Here is a 21,064-nt window from a genome sequence, read left to right as displayed (position 1 = left end):
ATCTGCTTAAGACAAGTCATGCTACTGACCTTGCTTCAGGGAAATTATTATAATTTGAATGCATTCCGTCTTCACTTTTAAACAATGAGACCTGAATTTTACGTTCTAGTCAGATGCTTTGGGAGTTTGTAAATCATTTTGTTTCAATCCTAACTGCATGCTTCCAATAAGATGTTGTAGATGGTTACTGTAAACAGTAGTTGTCATTACTTGAGACTGAACTGAACGGGCACCTGCACATATTCCAGAGATGGTACTGAAAATTTTTTCACGTGAGTTTTTCTTATATTTGCTAGATTTAGAATGCAACCCCTTGAATTTATCCCAATTGCTCAAAGTTTCATTAAATATTTCTGTACAGCCTTTCTTCCTTTTAAAAGCCTGCTATTTATTCTCTGAACAGCCAAGCATGGCTTGTAGTCTGACAGCCTTGTTAGGGAACCCATGAGACATTTCCTCCGGTCTTAAAAACACGTATAATGGTGTTTCTCTAAAGCAGTTGTTTTTAATCTCATGGCACAACACTGAACAGAGCTGATTTTTGTGTTAAGATTCTAGGAAGCTGAGAACTTGCCTTCATCAACTGCTAGTTTTCTAATTTCTTCCATCTTCATTTTCCTTTCCCTAATTTCCTTACTTTAAGAAAAACAACCCCCCACCCCCCCGCCCAAAAAATAACCAACAACAAAACAACCAAAACTAGCATTGCAGACTATTTCTAAGTTGTCTTAAAAGCATTTCGGGTATCTTTCAAGAGCTCCTTAAGGTATTCTGAAGGCTCTTCTTTCATTACACTGTATCAGCACTTGGTACACTTTATAATGCTTTTCAGTTGAGAAGTCCTGGTACTTCTGACAGTCATTAGCCTTCAAATAGCTCCAGTAAGTGAACTGAGTTTAGTTGACATAAGCCAAAGTCACTAAACCTGTTTCTTAATGGTTGCTTTGCTTAAAAAAAAACAACAAAAAAACACAAGACAAATACATCCATTATTCAAATACAGATTTTTGTAGAAGCCTAAGGGCACTAAGAGACTTCCTTCTCATCTTTACCTAGATATACTTTGATACTCTGTTTTGAAGATTTAAACTTGTGAAGATCATATCTGAGATACAGCTATGCATCTTACCAGTTTTAATCCCTTAAAGTAAATGTTAACAGAGGTGACTTAAACTGATTTTTAGTTGAAGTATTTCAGTTTATTTCAGTATTTCACTGAATAAGGTATTTTAATTTGTTAATAACTCTCTACTTTGTTCAAAGTTATTTATGTGACTTAAAAAAATACATAAAGGGACTTCCCTGGTGGTCCAATGGCAGACTCCATGCTCCCACTGCAGAGGGTGCAGGTTCAAAACCCAGTCAGGCAACTAAGATTCTGTATAATTTGCAGTGCAGCCAAAAAAAAAAAAAAAAAAGACTGCAGTATCCTGGAAAAGAAAGAGTATTAGGTAAAAAACTAAGAAAATCTGAATAAAGTATAAACGTAAAGATAATACATATAAAATAATCAGTGGAGCCAAAAAAGCGCGTGTTACAACATAACCATAAGTAAATACAGTGGGCCCCTGTACAACACAGGTTTGAACTGGGTGGGTCCACTTATAGATCTTCCAATAAATCCACACTAAAGTACCGCATGTTCTGCAGGAGCTGACCAGGCGGCTCTCAGACGCGGAGCTGTGGACACAGAGGGCCTGCTTTAAGTTTCTGACCTTCAGCTGCTTGGGGGTCAGAGCCCCTCACCCCTTTGCCCAAGGATCAGCTATCAGAATACACTTGGTGAGCACCTCTAAGGCGGGTTAGCGAGGTTGGCAACTAGGTTCAATTCTCTTCCTTATCACTGCTTCCCAATCTAGAAAGCTCAAATGGAGATTTCCAATTTTGTGTTCCCTGTAAATGCACTATAGTGTCCCAATTATCTGTCGTAACTGCAGTTTTGAATACCAGATAATTCAACCTATTCTAGCATTCATGAGTCAGAAACCAGCAGGCAAGTTACAAATAGATAAAAAGTTGACCCATTCCCTTGAGCCTGAGAAAAAACTGGGTAAATTCTCAGTTGCACAGAGAAACACAATACAAAAGGGCCACCAGTTTTGAGTGTTCTAAAACGCCAGTAGCGTGAGTTGAAGAAACATTCCGCTAACAATGTCTCCTGGAAGAACGTGTATGAGGTAAATGCTTCTTGTTTTGATAGCTAATTCTCTTATAGCAGGTCCTTAACGTAAAACTTAATACTCTTGAAATAAAAGTTTTACTATAAAAATGAACAGATACAGATGCTTCCCTCACTCTGCCTATAAATGTCATTTAGTTTTATTACTAGGCTGATTGTGATCCTGAGCAATAAACACAAAATAGGAAGTTTCTTATTTACTGAAATCCCAAGAAAGCAGTACGGTAGAAAATAGAGGTCCTGTGAATAACGACATAAAGGAAGCAATAAGCCACCAAGAAGCATGAATAGAAATGACTAGTGTTCCTTGGGTGTCATGAGTTGCTTAGCCAGGATGCATATTTCTGTCACTGGAGACTTTACCTCCTGGCCAAGTTAAAATTATTTGAATACTATTCACTGGAATTTGAATACTATTCACTGGAATACAACATTGAATGTGGATAAAAATCTATCTTTCTTCCTGTTTCAGTTGCTAAGGAAAGAAACTGTTTCTTTCCTGTTTCTACCTTTAACCTGTTTCTACCTTTCCTGTTTCTACCTTTAACCCAAACTTTCCAAGTAGTCTATCTTTTAAGTCCTTTTCATAGCTTCATTTAGTTCTTTGGTCATATATTAACATAAACATGCTCCAACACTTGTAACATTTCTTTGATTTCAACTGTGACTTTTATACTTGCAACAAGATCTCTGTATCACAGCTTTACCAGTTTTCTGGATTTGAATGTGCAACTGACATAGGGCATCATCTCCTCCCTATGTACATCTCTACATAATAATTACAGTTTTGCTTATGTATCTTTGAAAATACTACTTTAAATTTTTTGAATGTCAGCAAACTTTATATTTTCTAAATATTTTGATTGAGGTTCTTTTCCTTTTTTCCCTCCTCAAAGGGTCTAAACATGAGTGGATCTTTGTAGACACACCTATTTTTATTCCATGTGGCAAGTGACTGATTCTCTCTCAAATCAATTTTTTAAAGAGAAATCCCCCCAATAGTGCCAGTCTATGTTACTTTATGTGACGGTCTTGCTAATTTTTAAATTATCTTTAGTAAATAAATAAAGAGGAGATGTACAATTTTGTGATTTGCTTGGTGAATCTTAATTACGGAACTTCTTCTTCTTTCGAAACTTCTTTCCTGCTGCATTTGCTGCCTTTTCAGCCATTATCTCTGAGTACTTCCTTCGGTTGTATCTAAAAAAAAAAACCAAACCTTTAAGTTCTAAAGTATGACACACCAGACATCAGAAGTTAATGTAACCTTTTGGTGGAGTTTGGGGGGCAGTGGGGGGTGGGGGTGATGGGCAGGTGCTTCTAAATTTTTTTTTGTTTTGCATTTTCACTATCCATCACATCTGTACCAAGTTCCATCATGAATAAGCCATACTAGGAGCTGGAGACAAAGCAGTGAACGAGTCAGCCACAGTCCCTGCCCTCAGAGCTTGTAGTCTAGTAAGAAAAAAGTGGCCATGGTAGAGGCAGGCTTTTGGAAACTTTCAACTACTAGAGACCCATGCTGTAATTTCTGAGACTGCTATCATGAAGGTCACAAAATGTAGGTCAATATATGAAGTAAGCAAAGACTCAATCACCTTGTACCCAACACCTCTGTGGGATAGAAAGAGACAGGCTTAAGAGATAGGAAAATGGGAGGAAATCTGACAGTCTGAACATGGGACTAAAGGGAGGTGGCGGTATAAGGACGTGCCCTAAGGGATTGAGGGCAATGCTGTTCAGTCATGACAAACAGGTCACTGGGAGAGGACTAGGATGTATAGAAGGACCAAGTCAGGAGGCCCCAGTCAGCTCTCAGAGGGGCTAATGAGATATTCATTATTGTTCCTGAGGCAGCAGCAGGTTATGTGGCTCTGGACTCAGAAGAGATTCAGACTATACATACATTTGAAAGTCAACAGTATATAGATTAATACAACTTTGTGGGGATGAGATTTCCAGGGAGAGAGAAATAAGCAAGAAAAGAGCATTGCTTATTGCTAAAAGTTTCACCATTACCCAGAATCATTAAAACCTCATAAATATTATCACTTTTACTATTAAACCAGTCTGGAAGTTCAGCAGAAGTTTCTATATGAGGCATGCTTTTAAATCTATGCTATACACATACCTGCTTCAAGGACATTTAAACATACTTAACTGCCCCCATCTCAGGGGGAAAAAAAATCCAGCTCCATTCACTAGCTGTGCCTCTCTCGTATTGCTCACATCTCTTATTTCGTCAATTCACTCTCAAGTATCGTCCAGTCTGGTTTCCTCCCCATCACTCCCCTAAAAACTCCTGACAAGGTTACTGTGACGTCCATGTACTAAATCCAGAGGAAGATCTTAGTTCTCAGCTCACTTGCATTCTCAGCAGCATTTATTCCTGTTAACCACTCGCTCTGGCTTCTACCTGCCTGTAACACTCTTTCCTTGACTTCTATGACACTGCTCTCCTGGTTTTCTTTCTGCCTCACTTCTTTCCTGGTCTCCTTTGTGGGCGCCTCCTCTAGTTAGTCTCATTTCCTTCTAAAGCAGTGGTTCTGAATCGAGAATGCTTATGCATGCCAGGGAACATCTGAAAACGTTTGAAGACATTTTTTGAATGTCATGAATTGGGAGGGAGGGGAGTACGCTACCAGCATCTAATGGGCAGACACCAGGGATGCTGTTAAAGATCCTACAGTCTACAGTCCTCCCTAAGAAAGAATTATCCCATCCAATATACCTAATAGTTCTGTTGAGAAACTATGCTAAAGCATTTAAAAATTATCTTGAATTTAAAGTTTTTGCACATTCTAAAGGAAAACATATATTATAAAGTGAAACATAAATTCCTTTACCTTCTGAACTCAGAATCAGCCAGCAGTTCCTCCACAATAGTTCTCTTCCTTTGTTTCTTGGGAACTCGTGAATGGTAGAAGTCAGCAGGATTGTCAACTATGGTTCCAATCTATGAATGAATGATTGAAATAAGTCATGCAATACCTGAAAGCCAAGCTGTTTTCATACCTCAGGGGAGCTCTAACAAAGTACATTTATAGAAAGGAATGGAAAACACAGCTTATATTTTACCAATATTAAAGTTAGTAATTTAATTTTTGACATTTCTTAAAAAAATCACTTATTCAACCTGCACTGGGTCCTACTAGTGACATTTCTTCATTAAAATTTTTGAGTAAAACTAAAATTCCTTCTATGTAAGTGCTAGACTATAAATTCTTGATGAATAGTCTAAATAGAGGAAAAGTAGGGCAGATAAAAGTAACACCTTTTTAGTTTTCCAATTGAACAAGATTGGTACACACATTCTACTATATACCTGTTAGATCTCCTAGGTTATCATAAATGCTGCCAGCTTAGAACCTTCTTACTGAACACTTGGCATTTGTTCATACATTCAACCAAGTAAAATATACAATGTCTGCTATGTGCCAGGAACTGTGCCATGGTTAGGGAAACAGAGAGTATCTGGTCCCTGCCAGTGAATGGCCAATTTTATAGAAGATCCAAAGAGACACGGCTAAAAATGAAAGCATAACCTAATATTATGTTGAACAAAACACTCTAGATTCTCTGAAAACTAAGTGGCCAATTCTACCAAATGGAGGTAAAGAAGGTTTCACAAGGATGACATTTTCACTTGGACTTGTATGGGTAAAATTCCACCAAGCAAACATGGCAGAGCCAAACACTAAAGTCAGAATGACTAGACCAGTCTGTGCACATCCTGAGAAGACTGAGCAGCTGAGTGTGTTGGAGCTTAGAGGGCTATGTGACCAAAATAAGGGTTAGTGAACTGGTGTGGGTGCAGATTGTGAAAGGCTACATCACAGGGTAGACAGTCTATCCTAAACGTTATAAAGAATCACTGGTGGTATTAACTGATTATCTTGATACCACAGAGGTGTATCATTAATATATGGCACACCCATCTTACAGGTTCCATATTTACAGAGCTCATCTGGAAACCTAGTTACCATTCAGAACATGTCTTTTGATGAGGAAAGCCATTACAGGCTGATGGTTATCTGAACTGGGTTCTGGCCATTATTATATGGTCTGAGCAGATATACACTGTAAATACACATTTAAGAGGAAACAAGTCACTACAGTGTTTTTCAGACTAAAATCCTCAGAACATCACTACCATTATTCTGTTTGCTTCATACCTGGAAGTACTTAGGGAAGCCATCTCTATCATTTTTCTTGTAAAACCTTTTTGGGTCCATGCTAGCTCTCATCTTCAGTGCTTTGAGATCATTTTTCAGTTCGTCTGTCAGTTCTGGCGCTTTCATACCAAACCATCCATCACCTGCTGTTTTTTGTCGCTCTTGCTGAAATTAAAAATTCCAAAAACAATTAGAAAATTCTAATTTTTAATAAGTAGTGTATAACGACACCCCATTTCAATATTATGAAGAAAATTTCATGAATTAAAAACAAGGTTACTTTACAGGAATGTAAGTATTAGTCTCCAGATACACCTTTCATTAAATGAATTAAATGACAAAAATCCATTTCTCTTGACAAGTTAGACAGAGCACTATCAGTATCATAAATGAAGGCTCCTTAAAATTTATTTTGCATCTCAGTAAGAACTGCTGACTTGTTGGGAGAATAGTCGACAATGTCGATTTTTTACTGTCTGAGATATCCTACAAGATGTAAAGTATAAAAACATTCTTACTTCTGGAGCCTTTCTGTAAACTTTTAACACTTTTATTCGGTCACCCAGTTGTCTCTTAAGAGTTACTCTCTCCAACAAGCCCGGAATTTGTATTATTTCTAAAATTCAAAATATTTCTATTTTTTGGAAAACTTACAGCAAGTTATTTGCTTAATTTCATTTTTTTGTTCATCAGCAAATATTAGTGTTTACCACCCGCCAGGGTGCTCTGGTCATATCAGTGACATAACTGGCACACCATCCTCAAATTTCCTCATGTACCATTCATAATTTCTTTATGCTTATTAATTGAAATGGAAGTAGTCCCATGTATTTTACTCAAGAAATTCCTTGCTTTCATTTGGCAGACTAAATAGGCTGGTGTTTTTAGCTGGTTACATTACTTCAAGAGCTAACAACAGAGTTCCCAGCCCTCTGTGAACAGTATCTATAAGCCGCAACATAGTACGGTGTGGACAGTGACCTCATATGCTGGCTGCCACTGTTTTTAATAAAGGGAAAAAAGACTGTATCCAAATGTGCCTATTGGTATACTTTTACTTTGTGAAAATTTATATGAAACGTGTTTATGAAACCATATTTTATGGGCTCTTAGACATCTGTGATAATTTTCTTTGGAAACATTTTAATTGTACAACCACGTTAGACAAGCTGAATATATATATAGTCAAACACATTAAGTGTTCTAAATAAGAATCACTGTACTTACTCTGCGTTTTTTCTGAAGTTTATATTTTGATTCACTATATGGTGGGACACAGTAGTTTTTTTCAAATTCAGGAGTAATGACAGTTTTCTGCAGAAGCTACAAAAATATTAAACTGGTTTTAAAATAATGTCAAAATGTCAGTATTTTTTTCAACATCTTTGCCTTAAAAAGGAAACATCTCCCACACTGATGACTCCAGATACATTAACCTTCTTTATAGATAGACTTACTACTGCAAAGTTGTTCCTGTCCTTAAATCTGTAAATTATATAAAAATAAAAATGCTTTACTGAAGGGTTATTTTAGGGTATCTATAAAGTTAATATTCATCTCAATTTTTTTTTCTAATTTGAATTTGCACACACCAGACATACATTAATGTGTCCACTCGCATTTCATTGGTTTGCAACCAGCCACCTGCACCAACCAACCGGAAAACAAAGACAACAGAAACAATGCTATAGTGTTCTGGAACTTCCCCCAAAAAACAAACAAAAAAACACCTGACTAGGCTAAGTTCTTTTGATGTTGACAAAACAGCTTTATGTGATCTGAGACCAGCTAGACTACTAATAAGAACAGCAGTATAGATTTTGATTAAACAACACAAGGTTTTAATGGTAACCAATTAAATCATGCCATCAAGCAAATCTGCCTTTTGCAACTCAACAACCCATCAGAGATGTTCTTTCAATGTCAATTCATACAAAGATCAACTTCATAGCAGTTATGCACAATTTTTCTTGATATTTAGTTTAATAGTCTCCATTAAATTTTTTCCATTAAACATTGTAAACATCATCTCTGAATACTTATTTCTGTAAAACAGATTCCAAAATGTGTCATTTAAATTTTGATAGGTACCACTAAATTGCCTTGAATCCAAGTAGTACAAACTCCTACCAGAAGTTAATTGGTACCTTTTTTTTTTTTTAAACATAGCTAACACTGGTGATTATCTCTGTTTTGTCAGTGGTACCTCATGAATGTTTCCATTTGCTGCTGATCATCTTTTTGTGTATTTTTTTTTAGCTGTGTATAAGTCTTTTTCCGTGGAGAAGACATGCATTTGTTTGGGGTGGGAGGGCGGTGTTCTTTTTCATTTTTATACAAGGTTGTGTTATTAATTTGAAGAATTATATTCTGTATCTTAGTGGTATTAAACCCATGGCCTTTTACTTATCTTTGTTTAGATGTTTTTAATTGCCTAAGTTTAAAAATTTTATGTAGTCAAGTCTGTTAATCTTTTCCTAAATGTCTTCTGCATCTTTTGATTACTTGCCTAGGGTAATTAAATACTGTCTTAATACTGCGTATGTGACTAAAAGGAAGCTCAGACTCATTAGTCATTTCCCTGGTACAAGAACTAAAGACAGTTCACAAAACCGTTAGCTGGCAGGAACAGTTCACAGGAACGCAGCAAATATTAACGTGGTAAATAACATTTGCAATTATTAAATCCTCAATTCAAATTTAGGGCTAGAAGTTGCTGGGTAGCACGGTAGTGGTCTAGACTTTCCTAGCAGTCAGAGAAGAGTGTAAGACATTTATTTTACAGGTTATTAAGAGCTGGTTGTGTATCAAGTACTATAGTGGGGTTTAGAGTGGTTCCCAACTGAGAGCAACTGGCCATGTTTGAAGACATTGAGGTGGGGGCATGAACTGGCAGAGATGAATGCTACTGGCACCTACGGGGTAGAGGCTGGGATGCTGCTCAACATTCTGTAATGCACAGGACATCTGCTCACAACAAGTAATTATCCAGTCCAAACATCAGCTTTGCTGAGGTTGAGAAATCCTGTTTTTTCAGTGCTAAGAACACAGCAGGTAGACAGAGCCAGATCAACAGAGGCACCTTGAAATGCTCTGGGGAACCATTCAAGGACTTAAACAGGAGAATATCATGGTCAGATGGTATTTTGTGTTTTCAGAATGAGAAATCTAGCAAGACCATTGAGGACGGCTTGAAGAAGAGGAGGCCAATGCAGTGGTCTAGAAAAAGTAAAACAGATGTCACTAGTCAGTGACAGTGGGGTGGAAAGGAGGGAGTGGAATATTAATAGAAAGTATATAAGAAGCACTGTCCTTCAGGCTTAGTTACTGATTACAAAAGAGAAATAGATTTTGGTGTCATTAACCAGGATAAATAATACAAGAGGAGGAGCTGGTTCAGGCAAGGAAGAAAAGAAGGGCAAGTAGTGAAGTCAAGTGCCTGAGCACATCTGAATGAACAAAGAAAAGGCACCTGAGTTTAAAGACCTGTGTAGGCTGCAAGACTAGAAAATACGACAGATTTAGGAGGAAGCCATTCAAGGTGGCAGCAGAAACCAAGGGCTTATATAAGGTTACCTAACGTGTAATTTCCTTCTAAAAATGTATGTACAATTTTATGTCTATGAGCACATATGCTTTTTCCTGGTGGGGTTAATGGGTACTCACAGCTTTCAGATTTTCAACAGAGTCCAACGCAGTGAAGAATGAAAAGTATAGCAAGAAAAAACAAAAAAACTCTGGGATCATAACTGGTGCTCGCCAGAAGAGGAATACTGATCCTACATTAGTTTTCAAATGTCACCTTTAGCTGGGATTTTATGATAAAAAAGAAATGACTCTCCTGGAAAGAGAGAAAAAAGTAGCACAGTAGGCTAATGTGGTTTCACTGTAAGAAAACTAGTCTCTTACCAAGGACAAATCATTTCTAGAAGTGACTGGTGAGTTCTGTGAAAACCAGTGGGCTACTCTGTGCAGCTTACCTCATCTTTCCTTTTCTCTTTTATCTGTGTTAGGGTTCTCTTGTTCAACTGTAGCTTGTCTGCATTGAAATTAATATACAAACCACCCAGTTCCTTAATATTCAGTCCAGGATCTATGCTGCTGCTCGTCAACTTCAGACTGAAAGAGAAATGATCACTTTTTAAGTGATTAAGAAATAATCTTTAGATCGTTTAGCAATTCAAAATGAAAACTGAGACTTTTCATTTAGAAGAAATTATAGGATAAATAATGAATTAAGTCTTTGGAGAGCACATCCAAATTTATTCCCCAAATTTTCTTAAAAGAGGATTAAGGCCATATTATAAGTCAACAGACATCATACACGTATTTTACAAGGAAAGAATTACAGAAAAAAGGAGGAAATAATCTGGCATTTAGCTCAATTTCATATGTAGGTAGTAAATTAATAAACGTCCATATTCTTCCATCTCAAAAGCCAATGAGACAGATACGGCCTTCTTCTCTGTACTTCTAAGTTATCCAAACTTGGAATGTTTTCCTAAGTATTTAAAGACATTTAGTAGTGCCTCTAAATCAGTGAGTTTTAAACAACAGTGAGCATCTGTATTTTCCATCAGAGCTTAAAAAAAATTTAACTGTCATACCCTAGACCCACCATATCAGAATCTTTAGCAGCTGGCTTGGGCTTCTGCTGTATTTATGTAACTACTAAAGTCTTTTTTATAAGTACACTTATAAACACTTGGACTTAGTTTCTTCCCTAATTATTCATATAAACTGAGCAATTTAAAGTTTCCATAAACAACCAACAAGGCACTCAATTACAGTGCCTTGGCAGTGATTATAAACCCTGAGTGTATGTTACAGTTATCCTGGGAAAGGGTGTGGCTTGTTAAAATAAGTACACTGAGACTAGTCTCAGAGATTTCATTGGTTTAGAGTGAAGACTAAAGACACTAGAGTGAAGACATCTGTTAATGTACAGTTCCTTAACCAAGGATACCTGCATTTTCAGTGGATCCACTGCCACCAAAGGCCTGTGCCTGGGAAAAACAAATTTGGAAAACAGAAAAACTAAAGAAACCGCCCCCAAAGAGTGCTTTTTAATGGCAGTGGATGGGATTATAGGTTACTATTTTTCTCAGCTTTCCTCTCTTTTTCAATTTCTCTACAATCAACATGTATAAAAAAGCCAAGTTACCTTCCTTCCCTTTTGTATGTTGCTCTTCATAATCATGCAAGAAAATCTTAACAGATCATTTTTAATACACCATCAAACAGGGTACTTTTAGCTCTCACCAGTGGGAAAAATATGACACCCAAATAAACAAGGGAAACCCTGACAGATAACAAAGCTCTTTTATAAAGAACCCAAAGCAGTAATTTTTTTCAGTTCCTATGCTTTGTAGTATTTCTATGGTAAATTATTGCCACTTGAAGCACGTATCAAAAGCTTACTTTAAAAAAATAAAAGATAAAACTTACAGTTTAAATTTTGTGTTACTTAGCAAGTTGTCTTCATCACTAAACTCATTATCTTTATTTCTGTCATGGTCTGATAGTTCTTCTTCACTTTCTTCCTCTTCTTCTTCCTCCTCCTCCTCCTCCTCCTCCTCAATGGCAACCTCACTTGCCTTGTCTTCTTCATCCAAGTAAAAATTTTTATCAGCACTCAATCCGGGAGTAGTGTCAATCACAAACAATGCATTGTCACGTGACAGACTTTCTGAGTCTCCATTTAGGGACTCTTTGTTACCCTTATTTTCAACAAAACACACAGTGTCCTCTTCATTCTCACTGTGTTCAGACTGCTGGCTTTCATCACTGCTGAGAACTAACAAAACAGAATCATCTTTATCCTGAGTTGTGTTGAACTCAAGTTTACTTGGTTTGGTAACACTCTCAGAATCTACCTCCTTTTCTTCGCTCATGTCTTCACTGACACCTATAACTGTGCACTCTTCTTCATCACTATCACTATCATCACCAGGTTCTGAACTGTCACTTGTTTTTATGGCATTCTTTCTCTCTCCATTCCATCTGTCCATTTTCACAACGGCAAATGTTTGAGCTAATGATTTCATCACAGCCTCACAGTTCAGAGTTGTGGACTCTGATGTGGTTTTGTTACTTTCAGGGGTTGAATGCCTTTGAGAAACTAACTGCTGAAGGCCAGTGTCCTGAAGTTCAGAAAGATTCTTCAACTGAGAGTTCTTCTCATTACCTTCTTTTCCCCCAACTATTATTTTTTTGGCTTCTTCATCTAAACTTTTACAATTCTGCTTTGATATTTCTTTGAGAGGTGAAATACTGTCCTGCTTTTCCTCTCTTATGGTAAAATTTCGGGTTTTTTTCACTGCTAGTTTTTTTTCTGAGATTCCAAAGACGGAATCATCATCAGGGTCATTATAAATTTCATTATTAGAGAAATTTGGCTTATTTATCTGAGAAAGTGATCTTGCTAGTAAACGAGAAGTTCGTCTGTTAACTGAATCCTCTAAATTCACAGGTGTATGTGTGATTTCCTTCTCATTTTCTAGTACAATCTTAGTATCATTCTCCTCAGTTTGTGCCTGTAATTTCCTTTGCATACTCCTTGTTGTTCTCCTAGTTGCAATTCCATTAAATGAAGAAACGTCTGAGCACGATGACTCAGCGTCAGAAATAACTTCCACATGGCATTCTTGCTTTGGCTCTCTTTGGGATTTAGCCTTACTTCTTCTGGTTGTCATTTCTGTGCCAGGTATAATTCTAGAAATACCTGAAACATGTGATTCTGCTTCAGACACTTCTTCTTCAGTATGAGACTCACTTACCCGAGTTATTTTCAGCCTTTTCCTTACACTAGAAACTGGGGTGCCTGCAACTAAGATCTGTCTTCTCCTAGTTACTCTGAAAATAGGATCCTGGACCTCAGACACAGAAGAACAATTTGACTCTGCTTCAGAGATCTCGCCATCTGTCGAAGATTTGTTCATTTCTGGTAATGAGCCTGTAGTTCCACTCTTCCTGGTTTTAGGAGTTGGACTTCGTTCTGGAGTGGTCTGTGATTCAGCAGTATTTGGGTTATCAGGTGAAGACCCCTTCCTGCCTTTTGGGTGCACTTGAAGTCTTGTGACAACAGAATTCTGTAAGCCAAACACATTGTAATTTAGGTAGGGCTGGGACAAGGGCAAAGCGAATGAGGCACTCCCTTCAAAGGCAAATTTTAAGGGGGCACTGGAAAAACTCAGTAAACAAAATTAATGCAAAACAATAACTACCACCACCACCCACAATTTAAAAAATCAACAGCCAGATACTGGATCTGACTTCGCATTTGCAGGCTCTGCCTCACTAGCGTCACCTCAGTCCTGACTCTAGGAAACAAAACAACTGCAAATAAAAATTTTCCTCACGCAAGGTCACAAATGCTTGGTGGCCTTACATTCCGAAACACATACAGGTAAAGAACAAAGAAACCAACGATGTGTTCAGGAAAACACGCCAATGGAATCGGTCGCTGTCCTTACTTTTCATATCTACGTGTACTAATACTAATGTTCCCTTCCCTTCATCGCAGCATCAGAGACAGCAGACAACTAGCACCACTGAATTACGAGGTGACGTCACCGCAGTCCTCTCCACTCCAGAAGGAAATGCTGTCAGGGCACAACCAGTCTTCCCACGTGAAAACGGTGCCTTCTCCAATCCACGCTTGGCGGCCGAAATTAATTCTCCTTTAGAGTAAGGTTAAAAAGCGAGCACTGCATCTGCATTACGGAGCTGAACTACGCACATCAAGTTACCTATTACCTGCCAAGGATTACCTTAAAAGATTCCAATGTGGTCTTTAGAAGCTACAGGCTTAGAGGGGAGCCTGGTACGCGGAAGCACGCCGCCAGTTCTGGCTTTTCTGCCGTTCCTTCCCCAGGCTCCACCAGACCCCCGCACCGCCCACCTTCCTCAGCACCGCTCTGCGAAGCAGTTAAAAGAAATGAGAGAGACTTTCGAGTTCTCCTACCTTCTTCCGCGAGCTTTCAACTGACGTGGCTTGGTTCCCGGCCCGAGGCCGCGCAGACCTAGTAACCACCATCTTCCAGGCGTGCGGCTCCCGCGGCCGCCCTGTTCCGACGCCCCGGAAGTACGTCAGAGATGCGCCTCACTCGCGTTTGCCGCGAGAATCTCGGAACTCAAGAGAATCTCGTGCCGTCTCCGCCCCTCAGACCTAGGTCGAGGCAATCGGAGCCGGGATTCCGAAGGGCTTGGGTTTTAGAGTTCAGTACAGTGCGGGACTTCCCTGGTGGCAGACGGTAAAGCGTCTACCTACAATGCGGGAGCCCTGGGTTCAGTCCCTGGGTCGCGAAGATCTCCTGGAGAAGGAAATGGCAACCCACTCCAGTATTCTTGCCTGGAAAATCCCATGAACGGAGGAGCCTGGTAGGCTACAGTCCATGGGGTCGCAAAGAGTCGGATTGACCTGGTGCACTGGGAGGACTCGGGGGAATCGGGTGGAGAGGGAGGTGGGAGCGGGGATCGGGATGGGGAATACGTGTAAATCCATGGCTGATTCATATCAATGTATGACAAAACCCACTGAAATGTTGTGAAGTGATTGGCCTCCAACTAATAAAAAAAAAAAGATTAAAAAAAAAAAAAAGAGTCGGATTGAGCGACTTCACTTGGATTCACTCACAGTGCGGTAGAAGACAGACCAGGCTGGTGCAGGGAGAGGCCTTCCCGCAATGATCTAGGGCCCTTGTCCTCATTACACCCGAATGAATTCGAAATTAGCATCATGTGCCCCACTACATGTATCCTCTCATTTGTTCAGCAAAAGTCTTAATGTAGCCATGGTTATGGTCAAAGGAGACGTTTGCATTATCTATCCCAACACCTTAAATGCCCCTCCCACACACACACTCTTGTATTATGTGTGAAGTTAAACATAAATAAAAGACCTAGTTAGAGTAAAAGACGTGTTTGCTAAATGCCCAGGAACTCGACTACTTAGGAAGGAAGCTATATAATTTAAAGGTGAGATCGTGAGTAGGGATGGGGAAAAAGCAGAATAGAGGAATGTTAAATTGCAAAAGAGAGAGTTTTTTTAAAAAGGTTTTTTTTTTTTTTTTTTTTTTCAGTGAAAGGAAAATGACCAGAATCAAGAAAAGCTTTTTGATTTTTCCTTCAGAATGAAGAGAGAAGAGCTAGAATATGTTTGAGGGCAATGGATTGAAGAAGTAAACAGACGTTGGAGATGAGAACGCGCGCCTCATCGTATCTTTTCTCTCCTACTTTATAACAGAAAACTTTTTTTTTTTGCCTTAAAGTCACAAAGTACAGAATTTTCAGTGGGCACACTGCCCTCAGCTAAATAACTCCTCTCATAGTTTTCCTTGCAGACAGATACGGCTGTCTGAGCTAATTACAGATCATTAAGTGTTGGGTAGTTCTCTAGAGACCTCTTAAAAGAGGAGGTTCTCCTTGCCTTTGACTTCATTCCACTCCCTGGAGAGTCATGTTCCCTGGTTTTCAAGCAGCAATCTTGTGCCATGAAGAGGAGAGCCATGCTTTAAGGATCGCAGAGCAGTGACAAAGAAGTTTCTGACAAATTGGGGAACTGCCATATCAGTTGTTATTGCAGTCACTTTGTGACCCCACGAAAAGGAGCACGCCAGGCTTCCCTTTCACTACTGTCTCCCAGTTTGCACAAACTCACATCCGGAGATGCCATCCAATCGTCTCATCCTGTCACCCCCTTCTCCTGCCCTCACTCTTTCCCAGCATCAGGGTCTTTTCCAGTAAGTCAGCTCTTTGCATCAGGTGGCCAAAGTACTGGAGTTTCAGCTTCAGCATCAGTCCTTCCGATGAACGCCCAGGACTGATCTTTAGGATGGACTGGTTGGATCTCCTTGCTGTCCAAGGGACTCTCGAGCCTTCTCAGTACCAAAGTTTGAAAGCATCAATTCTTCAGTGCTCGGACTTTATGGTCCAACTCTCACATCTTGTACATGACTACTGGAAAAACCATAGATTTGACTATACAGACCTTTGCTGGCAAAGTTGTACCTCTGCTTTTTAATATACTGTCTAGGTTTGTCATAGCTTTTCTTCCAAGGAGCAAGTGTCTTGTTCTAAACAGACTGTTTTAGAGCTGTTTCACCTGAGAGAAACATCTCTTACTTTAAATCACTGTTATTTGGGTATTTTCTGTGTTTTGCAGCTGAGCCTAATCCTAGCTAAAGCATGGAATTTTTTCTTAAAAAATGGAGATGGAGCTACAGAGGAATGCTCCTTCCTTTGAGGCAAGTGGGAAAAGTTGATAATTGAAGCAGAGAGGAGACTGTAAATGCTGGGGAATTAAAGTGGAGAGAAGAGGAGGGGATCTGAGAGAACATCAATCTATGTAAGTTGGAGTAGGTAAGAAAGAACAGAAGACATGCTAAATTTGAAGAGGTGATGGGATGGGGTAGAGGAAGGAAGGTGAAGCAACAAAGTGGGTAATGGAGATCAAAGCAGCAGACAACAGCTTCAATCATAGTAACCAGTAGAGCACTTACTATATGCTGGTACTAAGTGCCTTACATGCATTAACTCATTTTATATATACTTATGTATAACATTTAATATACATGACCACTTTAACATGAACAAATGCATGAAAATAGAAATTAAGATTACAGGAGTTGTGTAGAAAATCGGGAGAGTATTATTAATATAAAACCAGTGTGTACTATTCACTTACAAGTATGGCCCCTTTAAAATGAAACAACAACAGTAACAAAACACTCCCTAGTATTTAGAATCTAAAAAGTTCAAGAACAAAAATAAAATACTAAGATTAAAATGTTAGTACATATTAATAATATAAGAAGACTGGACTGGTCTGCTGATCAGGGGCAAAACTGTGAAGTGTTTTTTTTGAACTGAACAGGTCCGCCATGTTTCCCCATCTCTGCCTTCTTTACCTGCTCTTTTCTTTACCCAAAGTGGATTTTGGGAAGATAGAGTAAATATAAAAACACAGTAATTATTACTCAGGCCTAAAGGGAAACTCTCCCATAATAGTCTATTTTACTAACTAAAAATCTTAAATTATAGGGCTGAATCTCTCGCAGGAATTTTAACCAAAAGATGAGAGTTTTAGTTCAATTCAGTTCAGTTGCTCAGTCGTGTCTGACTCTTTGCAATGCCATGGACTGCAGCACACCAGACCCCCCTGTCCATTACCAACTCCCGGAGTTTACCCAAACTCATGTCCATTAAGTCAGTGATGCCATCCAACCATCTCATCCTCTGTTGTCCCCTTCTCCTCCTACCCTCAATTTTCCCAGCATCAGGGTCTTTTCAAATGAGAGTTTTAGTGCATATGCCTAAAAATACATACTATTCATGGTCATTTTACATTACTGCATACAAAATATTACTTTTAAATTAAGTTTGACTGGTAAGATGGTCTCCATTGATCCTATCCTCTTCATACTCTTGAGTATGGCTAGACCTAGTTTCTTATAATGAAAAGAACGTAACAAAAGTGATGGGTGTCACTTTCAAGATGAGATTACAAAAAAGGCTGGCTTCTCTCTTGTACTTTCTCACTCATTCATTCTGTGGGAAGCTAGTAATTGCTTGCTATGAGCTGCCCTATAGAGATGGCCATGTGGCAAGGAAGTGAGGAAGGCCCCTGGCTTATAGCCAGAAAGGAAACTGAGTCCAGTCAACCACCTCATGAGCAAGCTTGGAAGGAGACCAACCTCAGTCAAGCACACAAAGGAGACTGGAGTCCCAGATGACCATGATTGCCACATTTTGAGGCGCCCTGAGGTATCCAGGTGCAGCAATAGATAATACAGTCAATACTAATTCTGTCTGTCGTAAAAATTTCTTGTAAAGGAAATAATGTATTTTCATGTCCAGCTTCTTTCACTCAGCCTATTTCTGAGACTCATCCATATTACTGTGTATGAAAGTGAAAGTGAAGTCCCTCAGTCGTGTCTGACTCTTCGCGACCCCATGGACTGTAGCCCACCAGGCTCTTCAGTCCATGGGATTTTCCAGGCAAGAGTACTGGAGTGGGTTGCCATTTCCTTCTCTAGGGGATCTTCCCGACCCAGGGATCAAACCCAGGTCTCCCTCATTGCAGGCAGACGCTTTACCATCTGAGCTACCAGGGAAACCAGTGTAGTAATATATATTATTACTATATAAACCAGCAGTAATATATATTACTGTGTATACCAGTAGTTATTTTTTTTTAATTGCTGATTATACTACAGTTCAGACTTCTCAGGTGGTGCTAGTGTTAAAAATAACCCGCCTGCCCATGCAGGAGACATAGAAGATGCAGGTTCGATCCCTGGGTCTGAAAGATCCCCTGGAGGAGGGCATATCAACCCACTCCAGTATTCTTGCCTGGAGAATCCCAGGGACAGAGGAGCCTGGTGGGCCACAGTCCATAGAGTCACAAAGAGTCGGACATGACTGAGGCAAATTAAAACTACTATTTAGCATGCATACTACAATTCATCTCTCCATTCAACTACTGCTAAACATCTGGGTTGTTTCCAGGTGTTATGAGTAAAGTACTATGTTGTTGTTTAGTTGCTAAGTCATGTTCAGCTCTCTGCCACCCTGTGGACTGTAGCCTGCCAAGGTTCTCTGTCCATGGGATTTTCCAGGCAATACTGGAATGGGTTGTGATTTCCTCATCCAGGGGATTTTCCTGACCCAGAGATCAAACCTGCATCTCCTGCATTGGCAGGGGGATTCTTTACTGCTGAGCCACCACAGAATTCCAAAGTACTATAGATATTGGTATATGTCTTTTTCAGATATATGATTTCTCTTGAGTAAATACCTAGGAGTGGAGTTGCTGGGTCACATGGTACATTTTGTAAGAAATCTCAAGTTCTTTTTCATAGTAGTTGTACCATTTTACTGGACTATGTGAGAGTTGCTTCCTCTACATCCTTGCCACCACTTGCTACTGTCAGTCTTTAAAAATTTTAGCTACTTTGATGATATTTCATTATGGGTTTAATTGGCATTTCCCTGATGACTAATGATGTTGAACATCTTATATGTTCTTACTGAGTATTATGTCTTCTTTGGGGAAAAAAAAAAATCTGTCCTAAATTTTGCCTAATTTTTCTTGGGTTGTCTTAAGCTGTAAGAAGTTCTTTAAACACTCTGGATACAAGATCCTTATCAGCTGTATGATTTTCAAGTATCTTATCCTGTTTTTAGGTTGCCTTTTGACTTTCTTGATGGTGTTTTGACTTTCTTGATGGAGGTTTGAAGTTTTTAAAAAAATTTATTGAAGTGTAGTAGATTTACAATTTTGTATTAATTTTTACTATACAGCAAAGTGATTCAGTTATACATACACACACACACACACACATTCTTTTTCATATTCTTTTCCATTATGGCTTATCTTGAATGGTGTTTTTGAAGTTCAATTTAAAAACATTTATGTCCAATTTATTTTTCATAAGATATTTATTGCACATATTTCATTGAGTCTGTGGCTCACATTTTCATTTTCTTGACAGTATATTTTTAACAACGTAAGATTTTAATTTTGATTAAATCTGGTTATTGATACTTTCCTTTACGGTTACTTTTTTGGTATTATTAGAAAACTCAGAAGCCAGATTTCATTTTTTTGCTTTATTCTAATTCCACACATATCAAAATGAATCAAGTATTTCAAATGAAAAAAGAGACCAGAGGGAAAAACAGATTATTTCTAGGGAAGAAAATCCAGATTCTCATTAGCAAGAGTATAAATGCTGGAAGTCAATGGAATATTATCTTCAAAATGCTGAGGGAAAGTGTTTGGAAACTTAGAATTCTATAATGTCAAATGATCATTTAAGATTGTTAACAAAGACATTTTAAGACAAACAAAACCTAGGAGGTTTACTGCCCAAAGACCTTTAGTGAAAGAATTACTAAGGATATAATTAAGAACAAAGTAAATGTGAATGGAATAAGATGCAAGAATCAACAGTGAGCAAAGAAACAGAGAAAACAAAGCCAAGTCCAAATAAGTAATGCTTATTGTAAAACACGAACCTTAAGATAATGAGCCAAAACACAGACCAAAATCTTGTAGAACATTTTATACATTTATTCATTGCTGAGAGATACATATCAAGGTTTTGTCTGACGTTTCTGGTAGTGAAACTACATAAGACATACCCTAACATGTCTAGGGGACTGGGGCAAGTTTTTGTCTTATGTAAAATGTGACTTTTCAAACCTTACCTACTCTTGTCTCACTAGAAGCCATTCCTTTCTATCTGATAAGAATAAGCTCTTGAAGAAAGTGTTTTCACTGAATTTCTAAAGTTAAACTGTTTCATCATTCAGTATAGGTGTATTTATTGAATACAAACCAGGCACACCCCTCATCCCACTCTATGATCCTAACTCTAAGGCTAGTTTCTTCAAGGAACTTTTCTTACATGTCCTCACTCTGCTTCCCAGCAGTCCTTCCATATGACCCTACTCCCCTTTCACAGCTTTTATTATTAACAACAGGTGCAGCCCTTTATTGCTCTTGTTTACACTGAGATCTCTCTCGTCCCTCCAATATACTTATCTACTCTCTGAAGACAGGGCTGTTTTCGTCTCTGTGTCTTTCTGCCAACACCTTGCACAGTGCCTGGCACACAGCAGGCATTCCATACATCTTTATTGAATGAATGTATGAATAACTTTATGGCTTGGATGTTTACATTTTTATCATAATTTATTTTCA

At 38.6% G+C, this 21,064-nt stretch overlaps 1 protein-coding gene and 1 long non-coding RNA gene across 3 annotated transcripts in view; one reads left to right on the top strand and one right to left on the bottom strand.

Annotated features, from left to right (window-relative positions):
- The window catches only part of LOC133041031 (uncharacterized), a 60,324-nt gene extending 46,010 nt beyond the window's left edge, over positions 1-14,314 (top strand). The window contains exon 4 of the long non-coding RNA XR_009689104.1: positions 13,880-14,314. This is a non-coding gene — a long non-coding RNA (uncharacterized LOC133041031). The remainder of the gene's footprint in view (positions 1-13,879) is intronic.
- Positions 1,178-14,456, bottom strand: DNTTIP2 (deoxynucleotidyltransferase terminal interacting protein 2). Of its 2 annotated transcripts, XM_061121350.1 has the most exons (8): positions 14,321-14,456; positions 11,803-13,445; positions 10,335-10,473; positions 7,582-7,677; positions 6,355-6,519; positions 5,026-5,135; positions 3,261-3,379; positions 1,178-1,430 (listed from the first exon to the last, which is right to left on the bottom strand). In XM_061121350.1, the coding sequence occupies exons 1-7, from the start codon at positions 14,390-14,392 to the stop codon at positions 3,286-3,288; spliced, it is 2,319 nt and encodes a 772-aa protein (XP_060977333.1). In that variant the 5' UTR covers positions 14,393-14,456; the 3' UTR covers positions 1,178-1,430; positions 3,261-3,285. The 2 variants fall into 2 exon arrangements, with proteins under 2 accessions (XP_060977333.1, XP_060977332.1); XM_061121349.1 differs by lacking the exon at positions 1,178-1,430 and having other exon boundaries at positions 2,239-3,379.
- Positions 14,457-21,064: the final 6,608 nt, after the last annotated feature.

The sequence above is a fragment of the Dama dama genome, chromosome 20 (assembly GCF_033118175.1).
Source record: "Dama dama isolate Ldn47 chromosome 20, ASM3311817v1, whole genome shotgun sequence".
Taxonomy (NCBI): Eukaryota; Metazoa; Chordata; class Mammalia; order Artiodactyla; family Cervidae; genus Dama; species Dama dama.
The sequence above is the reverse complement of the archived record's forward strand: the minus strand, read 5'-3'. Positions and strand labels throughout refer to the sequence as shown.

Bases quoted from the DNA above. Each gene is read 5' to 3' on its own strand.
- DNTTIP2 (XM_061121350.1), bottom strand. From the start codon at position 14,392: ATGGTGGTTACTAGGTCTGCGCGGCCTCGGGCCGGGAACCAAGCCACG. The intron at 13,446-14,320 runs GTAGGAGAACTC...TTTGGCTTACAG, and splicing joins TTGAAAGCTCGCGGAAGAAG to AATTCTGTTGTCACAAGACT. The intron at 10,474-11,802 runs GTAAGTTTTATC...TTTCTCTTTCAG, and splicing joins AGTAACACAAAATTTAAACT to TCTGAAGTTGACGAGCAGCA.